Source organism: Anser cygnoides, chromosome 4 (assembly GCF_040182565.1).
Source record: "Anser cygnoides isolate HZ-2024a breed goose chromosome 4, Taihu_goose_T2T_genome, whole genome shotgun sequence".
In the NCBI taxonomy this organism is placed as follows: Eukaryota; Metazoa; Chordata; class Aves; order Anseriformes; family Anatidae; genus Anser; species Anser cygnoides.
In genome coordinates, this window is record NC_089876.1 from 69055160 (window position 1) to 69074827 (window position 19668).

At 44.3% G+C, this 19668-nt stretch overlaps 1 protein-coding gene across 3 annotated transcripts in view; it reads right to left on the bottom strand.

Annotated features, from left to right (window-relative positions):
- Window positions 1–1794: 1794 nt before the first annotated feature.
- GPRIN3 (GPRIN family member 3) overlaps window positions 1795–19668 on the bottom strand; it is a 34927-nt gene continuing 17053 nt past the window's right edge. For all 3 annotated transcript variants that reach the window (XM_048052139.2, XM_048052140.2, XM_048052141.2), the window contains exon 2: window positions 1795–10473. In XM_048052139.2, the coding sequence (XP_047908096.2) occupies window positions 8073–10364 (2292 nt within the window). In that variant the 5' untranslated portion in view covers window positions 10365–10473 and the 3' untranslated portion in view covers window positions 1795–8072. The remainder of the gene's footprint in view (window positions 10474–19668) is intronic.

Here is a 19668-nt window from a genome sequence, read left to right on the forward strand (position 1 = left end):
GTTCCTTGTGCTGCAGTCCACTGCAGGCTGTTAGAAAACATTTTATTTTTATCTTTTTAAAGTTAATTCATCACTAAGATGGAACAACAAAGGCAAATTCCTTTGCTGGCTGGCAACCACACTCCCAAGTTGCTGGGCCCACCTAGTTTGACTATTGTAAGTGCAAAGGACGATGCTTTATTGAACTGGGTGCTCTGCCATGCAAGCAGCTGGACCCTCACTCATACAAGCACTGCTGAAATACGAACAATAATGCATACATTACCATTTCCTGACTTGTGCTGGGATCTTTCTGTCAGTCCAAACATGCAGACTGTCATTATTATTCATAGTTGGCTACTACTAATACTTACCTACTACAGTAGTGGGTATAGGTGTCTAATTAACAGTGGCTTTCTTTGCAGAGACATCAAGTGTCCACAGGTCTCCATGACCTGACCTCAGCAGGAGAAAAGAACACTCTATACTTCTCACAAATTAGGCCATATTTATCTAAATACTAAGCTGCAGATTTAAGTGCCTACATTTTAAAACATTGGTTTGTGAAAATAGCAATTTATGGTTCTCAAACGAGCAATTTGGAATTTGATGAGGGAGTCTTAAGGTCTCCACTCACAATTCTGCCACTTACTGCAGAGTGGTTTCGATAGCATTTGAATCTCTGAAGGCATTTCAGTTTCCTCACCAGGTTAAAGAAGCTAAGCAGATATCCTGGGTTGTAGTGTTGCTGGTAGGAAACCTCATGTACTCAGTAAATCAATTTATACACGAACAAGAAGCCATATTTATTCTTTATACATGCGGGCACTATCTCACTGCTATGTTATATAGTATAAAATCTGTGTCAGATGGAAACGGTGCACTGCCGATGACTGGTTTGATAGGATGCTAACTCTCTTTCTTTTGCAGAATTGAGCACTGGTCAGTTTTTTTGCTGGGCAGGGGATCTCTAGGATTTTTCCTTGCTGCAGTGAGACTACATGGATGAAGTAGGAAGAGCTCTCAGAGGTTTTCCTGCCTGGAAAGGAAGACTCTCAATTGCAGTATGCAGCTGAACGGACCCACCAATGCAGGGGAACACCATGCTTCTGGCAGTTTGGATTCAAGACTAATCTTTGGCAGCTACTGGCATGCAGGAACCTGAACCATATGACAAGGAATCCAGCAAAGCTCATTAATAAATTACCCTGTGTGATTGCCCAAAACACTGAGCACTTAGCTGAAGTAGCCTGAACCCTCATAGCCAACCACAAGGTACAATGAGTATAGAAACACACTTAAGGAAATAACTAATAATTATTTTGGGAAAGAGAGCTCCAACTTTGGGAGGAAAGCCAGAGTTTCCCCAGCAGCAGAGCCACTGTGTAACCACATTTGCTCAGGACCTATTTTACTCCTCTCACCTCTCTGAGTGTGGCAATGTAGGAAGGTAGGAAATGATTTCCCATATTCCCCAAGCCATAGCCATAGTAGAGTAAGCCTAGGTAGGGTAGTTGTGTCCTCCAGTAGGAGACAGGCATGTTGAAATACTACACCTGTAACAGCATCAGACCAAAATACTACTCTGCCATTGTCTGTTATGCTCATTTGTACCATGATATAAAACTTGTTTCCTTTAGGGGCAGAAGAGGGTTCAAAGTTATTCTGAAGCTGATACTACCAGCACCTCACCTCACACCACCTGGTGCATGTTGTGCATGAGCGTTAGATGTGGGGGATGACAATTTACTAGACAGTGTCACTACAAACCTAAAATCCTGCCCTTTTCACCCTACAAACAGAGACCCAGAATAATTAAGACAGTGTTAATTTTATTGTACTCAGCATGGAAACCAGAAGATGTAAAACAGCAAAACATTAAATTCCTTAGGAAGTCAATCAGGTGGGTAACATTGCTTTATATCATTGTAAGACTTCTTCACATGCAAACTTCTGTTGGTATGTCTTGAATAAATGCTACAGTACATCTGGAAGCCTAAAACTAGCTTTACTTTGTACAGTACATTACATTCAGTCAGTATAACTATAAAAATAATAAAGCCACAATAATATTAGTCATCATTAGAAGCTCCAAAATTGGTTTTCTTCTTCTGCTGACTGATTTATGGCCATCATTTTTATGGTGCTTGCAACAGCCAGGAATTCAGAGGTCATCCACCCTCTCTCCCTTTAGCTCTGGGTACAAACTCCCATCACTTTCCAGTGTGCTACTGAGACCTTAACTTCAGGCTTGAGGCTTGATTTTATGTACCATTACCACTTGGATCTTTCTCTTCCCTGCTACTGAAACTCCTCAGGTCAGTGTCTAAACTTAGGTTTAATGTACTTAAAACTACGTATTGTGAACTGAGCTAGAGGATGTGTTTTGGGGAGAACCCTCTAACAGATGAATCAGCTAGATGAGCTACTGAGCTGCTAAGAAGCATCTCAAGAGTCTTGGATTCTGCAGCACACAACTGCTGGAGACTTTGCTTTTCTACTCCAGAGGTTGTCAGTCTCAGCAGAAACCTAACAAAACCTCAAGGTCTAGTACATCAAGAAGGACTTGGTTCATGTGATTCTGTCCCTAATGAGCTCATATGCTTGCTATCACCCATCTGCTATCAGTCTTTGTGCAGAAACCCATTTGTATATACTAAGTGTGGATATCCACACAGTTCTGGAGTCAGTGTGTATCTCTGTACATCCAGCCACTGTGCTTTCTGTTGACAGTCTAGACACAGAGGTTGGCCAACTCTTTTATTTTAGCGAGAGCAGTGGGATTTTTTTTAGAGACCAAATAAATATAAAATCCTTGTGTGTCTACTGAAGAATAATCTAAACTTGCCACAAAGTTGTAGAAAATGCTGAGCCTCCAGCATTCAGTCAGAAAGGGGAAAGGGAAAATATTTTAGAGTGTGAGTAATGCATGAGACCTGCACACATGTACAGCCCTTCTAAACATGTACAGGCACATGTGCGCACACACAGGCTGACCTACAGCAAACTTCTTCCTAGAGGAAAAAATATTTCCTCTTTGTGTGTTTGGACTCCATCAGTTTCTTCGTTAAAAAAGCCCGAATGATGAAGGATAAGTTTCACATCAGAAAATATTCCTTGCCAGGATTTGATTCAAAATCCTTGTTATAAATACCGGGAAGGAAGAGCTGCTCAGAAAAGCACACAGCAGATAAATTAATAAATATCAGCGCTTCAAAGAAATGAATGGTGTTCATTTCAGTTCAGATCAGTTCAGCTGTTATACTTCATTCTGTCTTCTAAATATCTATACTAACTCAGGTGAAATAATGAAATTTAGGCCCCTAAGAGAACATTTCAGCCATTTTAATGTACAGAAACTGACCTTCAGGCTCATGGGCCACTGTAGCATCCCGCAACTCCAGAGATATTTGGTAGTGTGCAGCATTTGGATAGGAATCTATCTGCATACCTTTGGGATGACTGTGAAAACACTGACCACTCATAGAAGCATCACACAGTGACTAAAAAAAATAAATGAGCAAAGTCTGAGATGCTACTAAAACAGGAAAAAAAAAAAAAGGTTACAAGAGGCTTTGTATTACTCCAGTCCATGGAGCTTGATGAACAGTTCTCTCATTCAGAGCCACCATCTCCATAAGCTGCCTGTGAAAGGTTTACTCTTCCTTGGTAACCTTCTGCATTCATTTTTAAAAGGTGTAAAGAGATAGCCATGGAATAAGGCAATGGAAAATCAGCCTAATAAACTAATACAAATTTTACTTTTATGTTTATACAAACTGCGCTACGTAATAAAATGCTGATGTGGTAGATTCCACCAAATTTCCAAACTGAAAACCAATAGCATCACAAAGGAATCTCCCTTCAACTTCAACACTAGTTTTCATTTGCATTTCCGCTTCCAACTTTAACATTTCAAAGCAGTCATGACTTTCAAGACAAAACTTAGCATTATCTTTAGAGCATATATTCACTTTTTCTGAATCCCTTGAAGGTACTTCTCCAAACAATGCATTTTACAAGCTCTTATGCGACAGTAGTGGTAATAAACTGAGGCTGTTCACCTACTGGTATCACCAGCTAGTTTATCAGATCAGTTTTGTTGAATTGTATTTGGATATATCTATGCACACCAGCAAAATATACAGCCTTCAGAAATGTTCATTTTCCTAAAAAACATGGGTCACCAAGAACATGAAAAATGTGTGAGGTCAGAATGAACAAATGGGGACAACTGCAAAAATTTAGTAAAACAGTGGCTTTATGGACATAGGAGTAGAAATATCCTCATGAAGAACCTATATCACCTATGTTTTGTTTTTCATTTGGTCCTTTCTTCCTCATTTTTCTCAGCAATTCTTTCCTATGCTTTCAAAGGGAGGTTTCCTACATCTGAAATAGGGAAGACAGGTATTTTCCTCCTTGTCTCCAGATCTTTCCTCACTTTTTATTTTTTATTTTTTTTATTTTTTTCTGAGCCCACATGAAATCTGGGGCCATGCTGCAAACTGCCTGCAACAAGTCTCTCCTTCAATTCATATTGGAAACACTGAAATATAGATTTGCATTCCTATTAACTGTTCTGGTTTTGGTCCTGGCCACACCAATCTCCCCAGAAGATGCACTGACAGAGTTTCTCTGACAATAAGCTTGTTTCCACAATTTCTCATCTTCCACCAAACTGAATTTTGATTTTTTGAAGCTTCCAACACACCGAGTTACTTCAGCTGTCCGGGCTGCAACACAGTTCCTTTGTTTTTATTTTTCCTCGAACAGATTTACTCTTGGGAATGACAAAGTAACTTCTGTTTTGAGCCCTCTTTTTATTATCCCAAATTGATTTCCTGGGTTGTTAACCATTGAACCAACACTCTGTGGTGCTGACTCACAGGGCAGGGAAAAAGAAGAGGATGAAGGCACATGGATCACCTCCCCCTGTCCTCTGCCATACAGTAACTTCTATTTTTGACACTGATGAGAACAGTCTTTCTTGGCTGCTAAAGAACTATTCACACACATATTTGCTAATTGCTACTCAAAACATGTTTTCCTTCTGGTGAAACATGCATCATCCCTCCAAGGATTCACATAAATCGTCTAAACATTGTATGCACGAGAAAGCACAAATTTCCAGTGGAAAGCTAGCAGGTTGCCTACAGTCTGCACTAACAGGGCAAAGTGAAAAAATAAAATATTTCACATGAGGTGTGCTGGTGATTACTGACTCATTTTTTGTGTGTTTTTGGCACAATATTGCTTGGCTGTGAATGCACACCTGCAGGAGCTCTGTGCCCACAAGACCTTGTTGCTGACGTGTTGCAGGTTGTCTGTGCGTGAGTATTTTCACAGAACACAAAACCACAACACTCTGCTGAGCACCGTGGTGTATCCAGCTATGCCCATGCAGTTATTTAGATGCATCCAGTTGGTAATCTACCCACCAGTGTTTTGCTGTACATCAGTATTGGTGAAATTTCCCTGGAAGAAAGGTTGGTGGGAGTGGACCAGCTGGTGCAGACTTGCAGCTGGGAGCAGCTGCAGGGTACCTGGAGATCTCTGGTTCCTCGTGAAGAAGTGTTAATTGCAGTGCTCACTCATTGCTAAGTCCAGTTTGGCCTCCATAAAGCCTTTCATACCCATATTGTAGAAACATTTAGGAGCGCTTGAGCTAAAGGATAAAGTTCATGGAAATTGCTGAGTGCATGATATCCATTTATTCTCCTCGGGAAGAATATGACAATCCATTTATATATTCAGACCAGACACATTTGTAAAGGGACAATTCAGAGCAAGCTGGCAATGAGGAGGGCAGTGGAGGGAGGGATGCGAGCTCAGTCAAGGGACACGGTTTCACAGGAGGACAGGCTGGGCAGCAGCTAAAGAGGGAGCTGGCAGAAGGGAGGTGAAGGTGTAGGAAGGAGCTGCGCGAAGCCTTGGACCTGGACAGGAGACAGCAAACACCACAGAAAACTCTGGGAACCTCTTCATGGTTGACACAGACACAACGTGATAAGAGACACCGAACTTGTCAACTAACCTTACCTAATGATGCTGCCGATATTAATCCCACACAAAATTTCACAGGAAACTCACATCTCAGACACTGCTAGGAAGGTAATGGAAACAGCAGTACTAACAAAAAAAAAGACGGGAGACTTTCCTCCTAGTAGGCAGACATGGGAAGACACTATCTGATATGGTATTTCAGATTCACCAGTTCAGCATCAAGTGGCAGACAACTTGAAATAATGTACAGACATGGAATGAGGAGGTGCCATAAAACTCCAAATATAAACCAGAGGAAAATTAGGAGTCAATTAGGAGTACCAAACATAGGGGTAACAACTTTCATTGAAGTAGGTTGAAATATTGTCCATTAAAGAAACCTTACAGTATTTTACCTCCTAACTGGGGAAAAAAATTGCCCTGAAACAGCTGCTTTGAAAGCTTGGCAGTCAATACACTCAAAAAGTCTGGCCTCCTAAATACAAGTGGACCACCTCACAGCTGCTTCATAGGAAAAGAAAAAAGAAAGGATATCCGTGTTTGTTTACACTGTGTTGTAAGATCTACAGAGGAAGTCGGGTGTGTGGTACTACAGACAGAAATAAATTATCATTATGATTTATGAAAAATCTTTAATGAAATAAAAGTAACTCCTATTTAACTTAGCACTCGGCAGGATTACAATATCCCAATCCCTGGTGCTTTGCAGGATTGAAAAATAAACTTTCTGTACACTGCAGGAGTTCCCCAGCCTACCATAAACACTAGTGGACAGAATGAAAAGCTAGTGAGAAACATTTCCCAGGTTGAAAAATGTTGTTAAGCTGAGAAATGTGACTAACGTACATTTGAGACATTATTGTATATCACACTTCTGGAGAAACAGTCACTAAGCTACCTTTTATTGGCAGATGCTACAACTTCTCTAACATTAGAAATACAGTAAAGATTGTCTCAAGATTTCAATACTTCTGTAAAGTAAATGTTTCAAGTTAACAATACAACTATTTATAATATAGAGAACATTTGGTAAAACAAGATATGCACAGGCTAAATAAATGGTATTAAGTTTATGAAAGGCAGTGAGAAAAGCACCAATATACTGAAGAAAAAAAAAAGGAGCAGATTCAGATAAGGGCTTAAAAAGTCAGAGCAGTGTAACACAGTAGACATGTAGGCTCATGGACCTAGGTGCACAGCACAGCCTGCTCCTACATTAAAACATCACCGTGCATCTCTAGAGACAGAAAAAAAAACCACACTACTTTAAAAAGTGTTTTACAGGAGCAGCATTCAGCACTTCTGGAGGCTGCTGAGAGCCTGGGCTGGTGTGCCACTGTGCCAGGAGACCTGGCTGCGTGTCCTCTCGTGGCTGGCCTCATCTGCAGGCGTTGCCTGCTTGCACACACCTTGCACACTCCTCCTCTCTCACCTCCCCTTCCAGCCATCAAAATCCCATTTACTCAACTTCTTCTCCCAAAGAGAGCTCTTCAGCCCTGATCCTCACTCTTTCCTTCATTCTCCATTTCAAGGGGAAAAGAACTGTCTCGCTCAGGCTCACCTAAAAACTGTGCACCACTGCATCAACTGTTCGTAACCTTTTTACTGACTTGCCTCAGTGTGGGTAACTTAAACATAAGGAAAGATGTCTCGCTTTACAGCTCGGTTAAACAGCTGTTTAACCTTAGTTTCACCTCATCCAGCTTCCCCCAGCCTATCCCTCTGCATAAGACCTTGTGATGAATACCAGTAATTTCCGACAATGATCCGGATAATCCCTCTGCTTCTTGCTTTATCAGAAGATGCTGTTCTCCCTGCCACAAGGTGGCAATGCAAATTTGTGCTTTTGCTAAGTGCCTAGCTTCTCATCTGACAGTGGACGGGATGGGGGCACCATGTGGAAATACACCAGCTGTGGCAATGACGAAGGCATGACGGAGTGAGTGGCTACTCAGAAAACAAAGGGCAATAATTTCCACTGTTGCTGCACTGCGACCCCAATAACACAACTGAACAGCAGGACTTGAGACTCGAGGGGAAGGATTCTCACTACCACTGCGGATATCCACCCACCCCTGCGGACCACTTCAGTCTAACACAGATGACGGAGCAGGTCGGACACAGCAGTTGGGACGCCTAAAATTCTGCAGCATGGACTGGAATATGTTATGCTGCCTCCCTTTCAGTTTCTTATTTGAGGATGTGTCTGAGGAAATGGATTTCCGGTTCTGACTGTTCTGAGCCCGGATCAGTTTCTCGTGTTCCCGGATTTGTCTCTGTAAGTGGTTCTGGATAGCGATTCCCAAGGACTCGGGGTCGAGGGAAGCACCGTAGACCTCCCATGTCATGCCTTGCTCATCCCAGACAACATCTCTAACGTGCTTGGATTGCTTCACCTGCACCTTTGCCTCCATGGCAGAGGCGGGCTGCTTCTTGTTTTCCCCGCGGTTTGGCAAGGCCTGAACCGAAGAAGGAAGAGCTGCAGCATGAAGCTCACGCTTGGACTCCTTGGCTTGCTGGGGAGCTGCCGAAGCCTCCAGGAGAGGGGTGACATGTCCAGAGCTCCAGCTCGGAGCAGCCACTGCTCCCACCGGCAGAGCCTGCCTGCTGGCCGTCGGAGTCGGCCTCATCTCACCCTGGCGTCCGCTCTGCTCCTTCTCACCCACCTCCTCCGAGCAAGCCTTTCCGCTGATGGGCTCTCTGCTAGCATTTACCCCTCCCTGGGCATCAAGCACCATCAAGTTTTCTTCTTTTGGTTTTACCCCAGATTGAGGAATCGCCTCCACTTCGTTCGCACCCTTACATGGCACTGGTTTTTGCTCAGAGCTACCCAAGGCCTCATTCTGCTTGGTTTCACTCTGCACGTTACAGAGTGAAGGTAACTGGCTGCTTCCCACGTCATGCACAAGACACTGCACCTTGCTCTCAGTTCTGTTAGCAGCCGTGACATTTATTTCACTGGCAGCAGACCGTGCTGCGGGTTGATTACCGGGGCTGATGGCAAGCTGCTGGGCAGGCACTGACTTTGACAGGGCCGCAGCATCTGTCGGCAGTGCAGGAGCATCCTCACTGCTGCTGGCTGGACCTGTCCCTTCAGTATTATCCACAGGTGTACCTCGGGAGGTGACGGCTGCAGGGGAGAAGGGGACGGTGGGTTCTGCATTGTCTGCTGAGCCTGGGGACGCTGCGTCGGGTGGGACAGCAGGCAGCCCGACAGGCTGGCTTTGGGCTGTAGCAGCCACAGCCGTAACAACAGTCAATTTTGACACTGTACCAGGAGAGCATGGGGGCTTCTGCTGTGAGGAGCAGCTGTTAGCAGGTTCAGACTGGCTCAGCCCCCCACTGCCTTGGTAAATGATGTGCACTTCTTCCTTCTCCTCTGGAGGAGGGTTCCCTTTTAAGAAGGCAGCGAGGATGCTGGGGCTGGTGGAAGCTGATTTATTCTCCACAGTAGCTACGGCCTGAACCTCGGCATCTCGCCACGTTCTGCTTGCTGCTTCCTGAGTTAAAGAGCTGCTCTCTGACTGAACCGTCATCGTACCTGTTTCTCTGAATTTGGAGAGCTGGGTCGGGCCCGAGCTCCCCGGCTCAGTGTCTGCATCACATACGGGACGTGTGCCCTCACAGCTGAGCTGGGCTGGGGCCGTGCTGCTCTGCGTCATCTCAGTCTGATCAGCAGGACACAGCTGCTCAGGACCTGCAGACCCGCTTTTTGCCACCACAGCCGCCTGTGGATCTTTCCCAGCGTTGGTGGCAGCATTCCTGTCCCTCACCGGAGAGGCGGGCTGGCAGGCAGCAGCGTCAGCTTCTGCTCCCCCCTCTTTTCCCTCTCTTTGCAGAAGGCTTGCCTGAGAGGTGAGACACGACTCGTTACCCCTGGCCGGGCTGCCCGGAGAGGAACACTGCAACACCTGGAGAGCTGGCTGCTCCTCAGTCCCCTGAGGTTTCAAGGCAGAGTCCTCCACTTGCGCCAGGGGGCTTGCTTTCGCCTGGCCACCCTGCACGAACTGCCGGGAGCTCTGGGGAGCTGGCATCATGTCTGGCCTGCACCCTGCCGCATCCACCGCTGGGGCTGGCCCTACTGCTGTCAGACACCCCTCCACAGCCTGGCTGGAGAGCCTGCAAAGAAGCACAGCTTGCTGGTTAGCATCCTCCTTGCAGCACGCCTCCTGCCTCTGGGTGCTGGTGCGCTTCAGGCTGCAGGTGCGAGCGCCTGCGGAGCCTGGCACGGAGCAGGGGAAGCCATTGCTGGCTCTCTCTTCAGCAGCAACTTTGGGCTGGTGTTTAGCAGGCAGCAGGTCCCCTGGGCGGTCCTTCTCCTCGGGAGGGGCAGCTAGGGAGAGGTCGGCAGGTCCCAGGGGATGTGGTACAGTCCCCATGGACTGCCTCAGGGATGCGGCTCACTGTCAGCTCCTCCTCGGAGGGCCCTCGCAGGGTGGTGGGTCCACCTGGGCAGGCTTTCAGCAACAGTTCTCCTGTATAGCTAATCTGTCAATGAAAGAAACGCAGTGTAAGTTGTATTCAGTTTTAAGAATAAGAAGTACAAAATATATTTATTTTACGGCTTGGAGAGAAATACTTGCAGTTAAGGGGGAAAGTGAAGCACCCAGTTCTGCTTAAAAATCACATAAAAGACACAGATTTCAGGAATGTCCCAATTCCAAGGTCTGGATGGAGAAGACGACACTAGGGACAAAACAATAACAGCTGCCCTGCCATGGATACATTAATGAAAACATAATGACATAACAAGAAGGAGTGTAAAACAAGAAATACGAAGAGAAAGCAGGAAGAACAGGAAGGGGAGCAGGCTGTGTCTGGAAGTTTGAGGGGAAAATACACAGCAACAAGAGGTCAGAAAATGAACCGATAAAACCCTGTGTCAAGTCACCTGTGGAAGGTGATTGAGCAGCTGCTGACTTGCCTGTTGTGCGTACACGAAAATAGGACACGATTCCCACGGGACTCCCCTGTGACACAAGTGATCCCACCACTTTGCTGCCCACTGGTGTCCCCTTCCTCTCACGGAGAGCTCTTCCTTCCCTCCACCACCAGCAAGGAAATGCCGACACGGGTCAGTTCAGCCTAATGTGCACGGAGTTTACCTCACTGGTAAAAGGAATATGGAGGAAAGACAACCTGCTGGATAGCACAGACGAACACCAAGAGAAGCTACTGTGCCTTGAAACTATGGAGCGATGCACGCACTTACAGCTTTCACATCTACGTTCTTTGAAATAACTGCAAAGAAGCCTGCTCGGTCAATAAACGCAGGAACAGATGATCTTGAAATTAGTTTATGAAGAGGTGACATGAAACTGGAGGAGAAAAGATAGCTGCACCACCTGCACCACTGAACAGGAGGGGCCCAAAGCAGCAGTGAATGCCACAGCCAGCGAAACAGCGGGGAGGAATTTTAAGCAGGTGGAGCAGAGTTATCCAGGTTGAAACCTGGCCAGAACTGTAGAGAAACCGTGACTTCAAGCAGGAGGCGACCTCAAAACCCTGCTTCTTGACTGGGGTTTTCAAAAGGACTCGGCACTGCCCAGCTCAGGTCCTGCTAAAGGTCAACAGCTTGGTCTCTGTCAGTGCCAGAAGAGCGGCGGTGACCGGCGATTAAGTCCCACTCCACTCTTATTGCAGGCTACCTATGCTAGCTGAAAAGCTTCTTTTAAAAGCTTTCCACAGCTCATGCTGTCAGCCAAACACCAGCGTGAGACTTGGGAGACACTCCTAACATTTAGCTTTATGTTAAGCAGAGGGATGGTGCTGGGAAAATTACCTTTGTGTCCATGTCTCTGCAGGCACACGGCGGAGATGCTGCTGGCAGGAGCTGTGATGTCCCAGACCCTCCCTACCCACTGGCAGTATCACTATTAGACCTCTCCCAAAAGGGTAGATCCCTACCCTTCTCTCTTTCAACCATAACGGCAGTGCTATAACTTTCTCAGTTTCTGTAAGATTCACCCTAAATTTCAGCACCTCAGGGTATGTAGAAAGAATGACAGGAGAAAAGTGCTCAATGAGAGGAAAATTGAAAAGAATACAGACAACCTATCTTTTTTTTCTAAGAAAAGGAAAACCCTGCAACTTATTACTTATTCATTAAACTTATGTCTTCCAGATATTAATAATTCATTATTTTTTATACTGTATCTTTGGGCTCTCTCCAACTACAGATACACAGAGCCTGCTGGGTTAAGTCAGCCCTGATAAGCTGTGATCCTGCCCCTGGAGGAAACTGAGCCACATTCTGTGGTCACAGCTGCGTATCACTCCAAAGAGGGTCTCCTCCAAGGCTAACGACGGCTGAGCTTTTTGAGATGCACTGAGTTTATAGAAACCAGATTGCAAATCTGCACAACTTTGTGGCCGCCTACAAGATGTTTGCTTCATTTTGTGCTCACTTTAATGCCAGTTAGCAGAGTCCTGAAGAGGAGAGCCATTCCAAGTTCCTGCTGTTGTACCTTGACCGAACGTCTAATAACCGTGTGCAGAGGAGCAGATGGCTTTGGGCATCTGTTTTCTAAACTCTGGTACTCTCTTCTTTGCTTTTCCAAGTATCAATGCAAACTAAACTTGCATATACAATTGGGCAGGTCATTTTTAATAATGGAACAAAACCAAACCGAGATCTTAAGATGTGACATACTGCTTGGTGAAAGTTTCGGTACAAAAAAAAAGAAGGCAGAGCAAATCTGCTTGGCTCTTCACTATATGAAAACCTCTAAAAAAGCAGCACCCAAAATCCAGTGCTCTCGATGGAAACAGATTGCTTGTGTCATCACATGAAAATCCTACAGCAGCACTGAGGCCAGCACAGGTCTGCGTGCTGGTAGTCAGAAGCAGCTGTGAAAGGCACTCTGAACAACGGAGCACTGTCCTTAACTCAAACCTGCTCAATGATGGAACAATTCCTCATTTTTCAACTAAGTAAATTAGTTCTGACCTGAACTCCCACATGAATCCCCACATCTGCTTAGTGTCTCTTCAGCGGTGTCACTAGAAAGTGTGTTCAAGAAAGTTTATTTTTGAAGCCTACATTTAGATGCCACAAGTGCTAATTAAAAGTGATTCTGCTACTTAGCCCTAAACATGTCATGCCAAGAGGGGAAATTCTGCCCCAATAAACCCATGCAGCCCTATTCTGAGATATGGGATAACAGAGCATAACCCAGACATTGCACTTGACCCCTAAACACAGGGTGGGGGGCCAGGTCATTCCCCTGCATGGGACCAGCTTGAAAATGCATTAGTTTATGAGAATATATATATATATATATATATATATATTTAAATACTTCTTTGTTGCCACAGTCATGGGAACTATCTTATTGCTAGATTCTTCATTAAGATAGTCCAATAACAGGAGCCAATGGCACCGTAGTAGTCGAAATAAATGTGGTAATTTTTGACAATGCTTTCTCAAAAATTAATAAAAATCAGAACGTAAGTCTTATGCAAGAGAAAAGCCACAAAATCAGCTAATTAAAGTATCGGAAAGGCATTTTTATTATTCCTAGGAGTGAAGAACAATGCCGAGACCTGTGGGCACAGTGTACACACACTACTCAACTGTCAAGTCAGTAAGGATTCAAACCAACAAGCAACACTGACTGCAAGCAAATATCTGGAAGAAAAAAGAAATACAAAACTCGGTGGCCAGCCAAAACACGTCAAAACAAATTAAGATCGCCGGTGAACGTTGCAAGTGTTGTATGCCTGACCTGGAGCAATCATCCCAAATTTTCTTTCATAAGGAGGCAAAATTAATATCTCCCCAAAGGTCAAAATCATTCTTTTAATAATAAGAACAGATTTTTGACAAGAATACAACTCTCCTACATCGTAATCATTCAGACCACAATTTTCTGCCTGTGTCAATCTTATCTCAATGTAGAATTTTTCTGGACCTTTGCAACAAGTTTTTAATTTAACAGTGTCTATGTTCAGCTTGTATGGCCTGGCAGGGTCCCTGCATGGCCAGCAGACCTTCACACACTTGTGTCACTGAGCATGTTTTCTTTATGTGCTTAAAGAGAAACACATAAGCGAGAAAACGAAAAACCCTAAGAAGTTTCCAGGCAACTTAATGTTATTAACCTCAAGCTACAATGAGAAGAAACTCCTATTTATTTTGGTAACACCTTCCCCAATAGAACAGTATTACAAATTTCCCTCTCACTGCTTACTGGAACGTCAACAAAACCAGAATGTCTGCATTTTACTAAAAACAAAAACAAACAAACAAACAAAAACAGAAAACAAACCAACCAACCCCCCTCCAAAAACAAACAAACAAACAAACAAACAAAAAACAAACAAAAACAATCAAAAAAGAAATTTCTAGGAAATTCCAGCATAAGATTCTGACTACCATTTCCTCTGGAAAAATTGTGAAAATCTGCAAAAGCGCACAAAAGACTACCAGCATCTCCAACTACCCTTAATTTTAAAAATAGTTTAGAGATAAATAATGAAAAACAAATAAAATCCAGCTCCCAAACAAATCAAGTGCCCACTCCCTAATCTAGATTCTCATCAGCTTTCCAGTCATTGAGACCTACATTCTTTGAGCCCTTTGTTTGGCCTTGTCTCCATAAACGAAAGAACTAAATATTTATTCTTAAAATTTCTAATCTTGTCCTATGGTTTCTCAAATTATTATGAAAATCATCGTAGAACTGCACAGGTTAATGCTGCAGATGAACACCTGCTAAAGTGGGAATTCAGCCTCCCTTCTTGTCTCCTAATCTGAGAAAAAAAACAAATGGAACACTCTGACTCATATTAGACCACTGAATAGATAGATCACGAAGCACATTTCTTTAAATTTTATATATACACAGGCACATGCATCCTTCCAATTTTGCATTTTTATTTCTTTTTTTTTTTTCCATTTTTTCTAGCTCTTTATTCTGTTCTCTGTAAAACGTTGTGGCTTTTTCATTTTAGTGTCAAAGGGTCTTAGCTATTCCATTCATGAAAAATTTGCTTAATGGGTTATTTCCTCCTAATTATCTGTAAAAGATAAAATTGCCTTTTAATATTCATTAAAATACAGAAGAGATGGCCCAAAGAGGTAAGATACAAGATATAACAAGCTTCCATCTCTCAGCGTGCTTTGGGATGCTGAAAGGAGACAGGACCTTACATGGAGATGCAAGAGGGGATGCACACAGACACCTTGTGTACATGTGGTTCCCAAAAAAGGTAGGGTTGGGATTTCAAGGAGAGGGTGCATAACTCCCATTTTGCAGTCTTTTGTCCAAAACACAAAGGCAAATGGTCAGAAAGTAAGAACTGAAGTCCCACTTCCCTTTCTGCAGCTGGGGACAACATCTGGTATTGCAGGTGGTGCAAGAGCATCACTCTTTCTGTGACCTCATTTGTGGAAAGATTATCGCACTCCCACCACCACCACAAGTGTGTCACACCCAGCACAAGGCTATTTATTCTCTGTTGCGCTTGCTGTTGTATGAAGGTCACACCAAGCCAGCTCAGAGCTTTGTTTGTCTCTATTACATCTGCCTTGAGGACAGAAACTGGGCAAGATGTGATAGTGGCATGTATCACATTTGCACATTCGCTATTCTGTTCCCCTAAAAGGCTGACTGCTAAGTTGCACACCTCTAGAAGGAGGGAAGACAGCTCAGCCTGGCGGGCCATGGAGCAAATGATGGAAAAAGCTGAGAAGGAGCTAGACATGGAAGCCCCTTCAGATGCCCCACAGGGAGCATCCAGCCGGGCACCAAGTGCAACAGGAAGGATGTCCCAGGGACCAGAGAGGATAAGGAAGGGCCTCTTGCAACTCAGAAGCCTTTGGTCTGGCTGCACAGACTCTTATTTTGCCTATTTATTTTTCTTTTTCTCCATATTAAAAATTACATTTCTAATTCACGAGTTCCTAATTCTAAGTGCCTGGGGTTTTATTCTGAAAGGTTTTCAGTCTCAATCTTGTTGGGGGCAGGGAAGTTTGCTTTAGAAAAACTCCACAACCACTTGAAAGCTCTGGCCAGACTCAAGTCCTGACACACAAACATACCCTGATCTTCTTCTGCTCACCCAGTTCCTGACAATCAGGAGGGTAAGGAATTTCTAAACCGAATGACACACTTTAATCACTATTGGAAATTAATGCACATTTGTTTATTAAACCTCAACATTACCAACAAAACCACATGAACAGCCCCGGGGAAAAAACAGCTCCTGCCAGGGCTCTCCCAGAGCAGACTGGCCTCTTCACAAAGCCTCAAGCACTCTTCCTCCTGGGCACAAGGTATGAGCACCTGCAGCACCTAGTGGGTCTGGCAGCACAGGTGCCAAGACACTATGATGAAAAGTGGAAAAAACAGAGGAAAAATGGGATATGAATCCAAAGAAAAGACAGAGAAAGTACTGAAGAAAAGCATCAGGCTCTGCTTGTGCTTGCTTTGTGATGGTAATAAACACAGGAAAACTAGGTGAAAAATTAAGGTGAGGATGTGGTTAAATACCACTGCCATTTTTTTTATTTTTTATTTTTTTTCCGGAAAGAGATGGCTGCCAATCAGCCCAACAGCCACTAGAAGTTTAGCCAAGGGAGACTTTATACACACTAAAGAAATACATTTTTCTGGTTGTTGACTCCTCTCATCTTGCATCTCCGGGCCAGGTGTTGGCTTTAACTTTGCACAGTGTGGAGCATGGGAGCTCTGCTTCAGAAGAGCAAAGCCCAGCTTAACCTGTTGCCCACAACCTACAAACGAGGACACGGGTTAAGTGAGTCCCACCAGATGGAGTGGTGGTCTCTAGACCTAGCCCAAAGCAAGGCAGACTGCTTTGCATCTTTCTTCATTTAAAATAAAATATTTTTTCACTGCAGCATGCAGATACCATTGCCAGATTTTGTTGTTTGTCCCTGTACTCTCTAAACTCTTGCTGAACTCCTGGTGGTCCAGAAAGTGCTGTGTCCAGATGGCTGCAGAAGAGGCTAATGGAGACTGGACTTCTCTTAAGTACTCTCTAGTACTTAGCAGTGAGTACAAAGGATTGCCCATCTATAATTTTAATTCTGCAGTGTTTATCCTAGTTTAGAAGCAAGCATCAGTCACAGCAGCCTTAGCATGACCTCCAAATTGTCAGAGAATATGGTACTGTAAACTTGCTCAGACTTCACTCCTGTTTTCACTTTGCTTGTAATCTCGGTCAGTCAAAAATCGTATTGGAAGAGATGCAAGTTTAGGTTTCTTTACCCTGATACAGCTACAGTGACCTTCCCTCAAAGGCACCCCAGCACTGAACTGCAAGGCTGGGCTGGCTGCTCTGAAGAGGACACTTTCTCCAGCCACCTTTCTCCAGCCACAGCCAAAGGCTGGTACACACCACGGTGGTGCCGAGAGAACAGCTTGTTTTCATGGGAATAACGCCGAAGTGGCTACAGATTTATGGGGACACCACAATTTTGCAGAACTCTGTCAAGTTTTCAGAAGGAAAGGGTTGCTTTGCATTCAAACACTTCAGTTCAAAACAATATTTATAAATATTAAAAAATACAGCCTTGAGTAGTGTACTGGGAATCAGCACTTGGAAAGGATTTTGAATGTCCTGATTTAAATTAAGGATTTTGGTGTCTTCTGTGGCTCTTGAAGTTTTGAGTCCTTCAAAGTCCGCCTCCTTCTCATGGATTAAAAGCCTTTTCTTGGGGAGGCTGCGCCACTCACACTATCACAGGCCTCCAGGAACTCCCAAAACAGCCCCACAAAGGGTGAGTCCAGCAGGACGGACCAGCAGGAGGGCTGGGTGCCAGCTGCCTTTCCAGGAAAGTAGTCCTCTTCTGTCCCATCCTGAGCTCATCTTCCACAAGTGCCACCCCCTGTCCTCCTCCCCCTCCACCCCGTCCCCTCTCTGCCCCACTGCCTGTCCTGCCTCCGTACCCCCTGTATATACCCTGACATAAAATTCCCCCGATGAAAAACAGTCTCGCTACAGAGTACCGCCAAGAGCCTGGCAGCCTTTCTCCTCCAAGGTGAAAAGGAAGGAGAAATGGCTCTGTGAAAACAGCCAAACCAAACAGCAGCGACCCTAGCTGGCAGCCAGCTCTAACAGTTACATAAGGCATGGCTGTGATCCCAGCTCATAACCTGGGTCACTCAAGAGGGGACACGACGTGTTGACAAAAGCCACAGGGCTATATGCTTTTGTTGTTGTTGTTGTTATTTTTTTTAATGGCATGTTGTTATGTTTAACCTCATTATTTATCAGAGCATTTTTAAAGTTTCAGTGCCTGATGCTGGAGGTGACTTTTAAGGAAGTTGCTGCCTGACTTCAAGGGTAAGCCTTATTTCAAGGGGAACGTGTGCCTGCACGCTCCTGACGCACACACATGTGGAAGGAAACCAGAAGTCTGCTGTCCACATCAGGTAGGTGACTCCATTTCACATAGCTCATGTCACATTAGGTTTCTTCAGCTTATTATTGAATAACAAGACAGCGGTGTTTGAAGGTTACCAGGAGGGTTGTATGAACCCTCCAAGCACCACTTCCACCTTTGATGTGGAAAGCAAGAACACTGCCCGTCATACAAGGGGGAATTTCAGTCCTTACATATCCTGCTATCTTTTTCTGCCTGGTAAAACTACAGTGAAACCTAACCCCTCATTAATGCATTTCATACAACTGAATGCCTTTGAACATCGACCGTTGACAAACAAAAGCAATGTTTTTTGAGAGAGCAGTTTAACAATAGCTAACGACAAATATCCTTTTCCTACACAATAATGCCAACGTGACTTCATTTTAAAGCAGAAAAATCATCTTCAGAGATGAAAGCATAGTGCTGGCTTAGTGCCCATACAATTCTTGCTTTCTCTGCTAAGAGTCCCAGTCAGCTAGTGACAGCTGTGATGGTGCAGTTTACACGGACATATGTCTACTGTGAGCTGGACCAAAACCAAACCCACATTTTGTGCAGCTAAGAAAACCTAGCTGCTGCTAAGTAGGCCTGACTTGGACAGGGTGGCTCTATGGGACAAAGGATGTTACCTGACATGTTTTCAGTTCCTTGAATGCAAATTTCCACAGTTTCATCACAACCTTTCCCATAAGATCATTCCCCCAGCACACTGCATGCAAACACCATTCGTGTGGCAGAAGCAGCCCTAGTAGTGGTGGTAGCACTCCCATTAATTAGGCCTGACTTGATGCTGACGAACCATACGTATTGGTGCTCAGAGAAGTGTGTTGTGGCAGCATTGTTACTTCACCAACCTATCAGGGAAGGAAATTTTGCCTCAGTGAGCCTACAGGAGGAGGAATGTTTTTTTATGCAAAGTAAGAGCCAACTACAACTTTTTAACTCCTGAGAAATTATGCTCTCCTCATATATCATCTTATTTTAATGAAGACACTGGGCTCAATATTAGAAAAGAGAATAGATCTCTACATAACAGGCACCCAGCAAAGGATGTATCCATATCCCAATACTTACAAGTATTGTCCTAATGGAAAAGAACTACTCCAAGCGGCATGTAATTAGAGAAGAAGGATGCAGAGTGTAACCATTCATTACAGTAACAAAAATTTGCTGTGGCATGTGATTAACCTAAGAAAGGCACGATGATGATCTCACCATGTGTACTCTTGCCTCCTGGCTTTAAGAAACACAACCAATGTGAATAAAGAGGCTGGCAGCTGAAACGACTG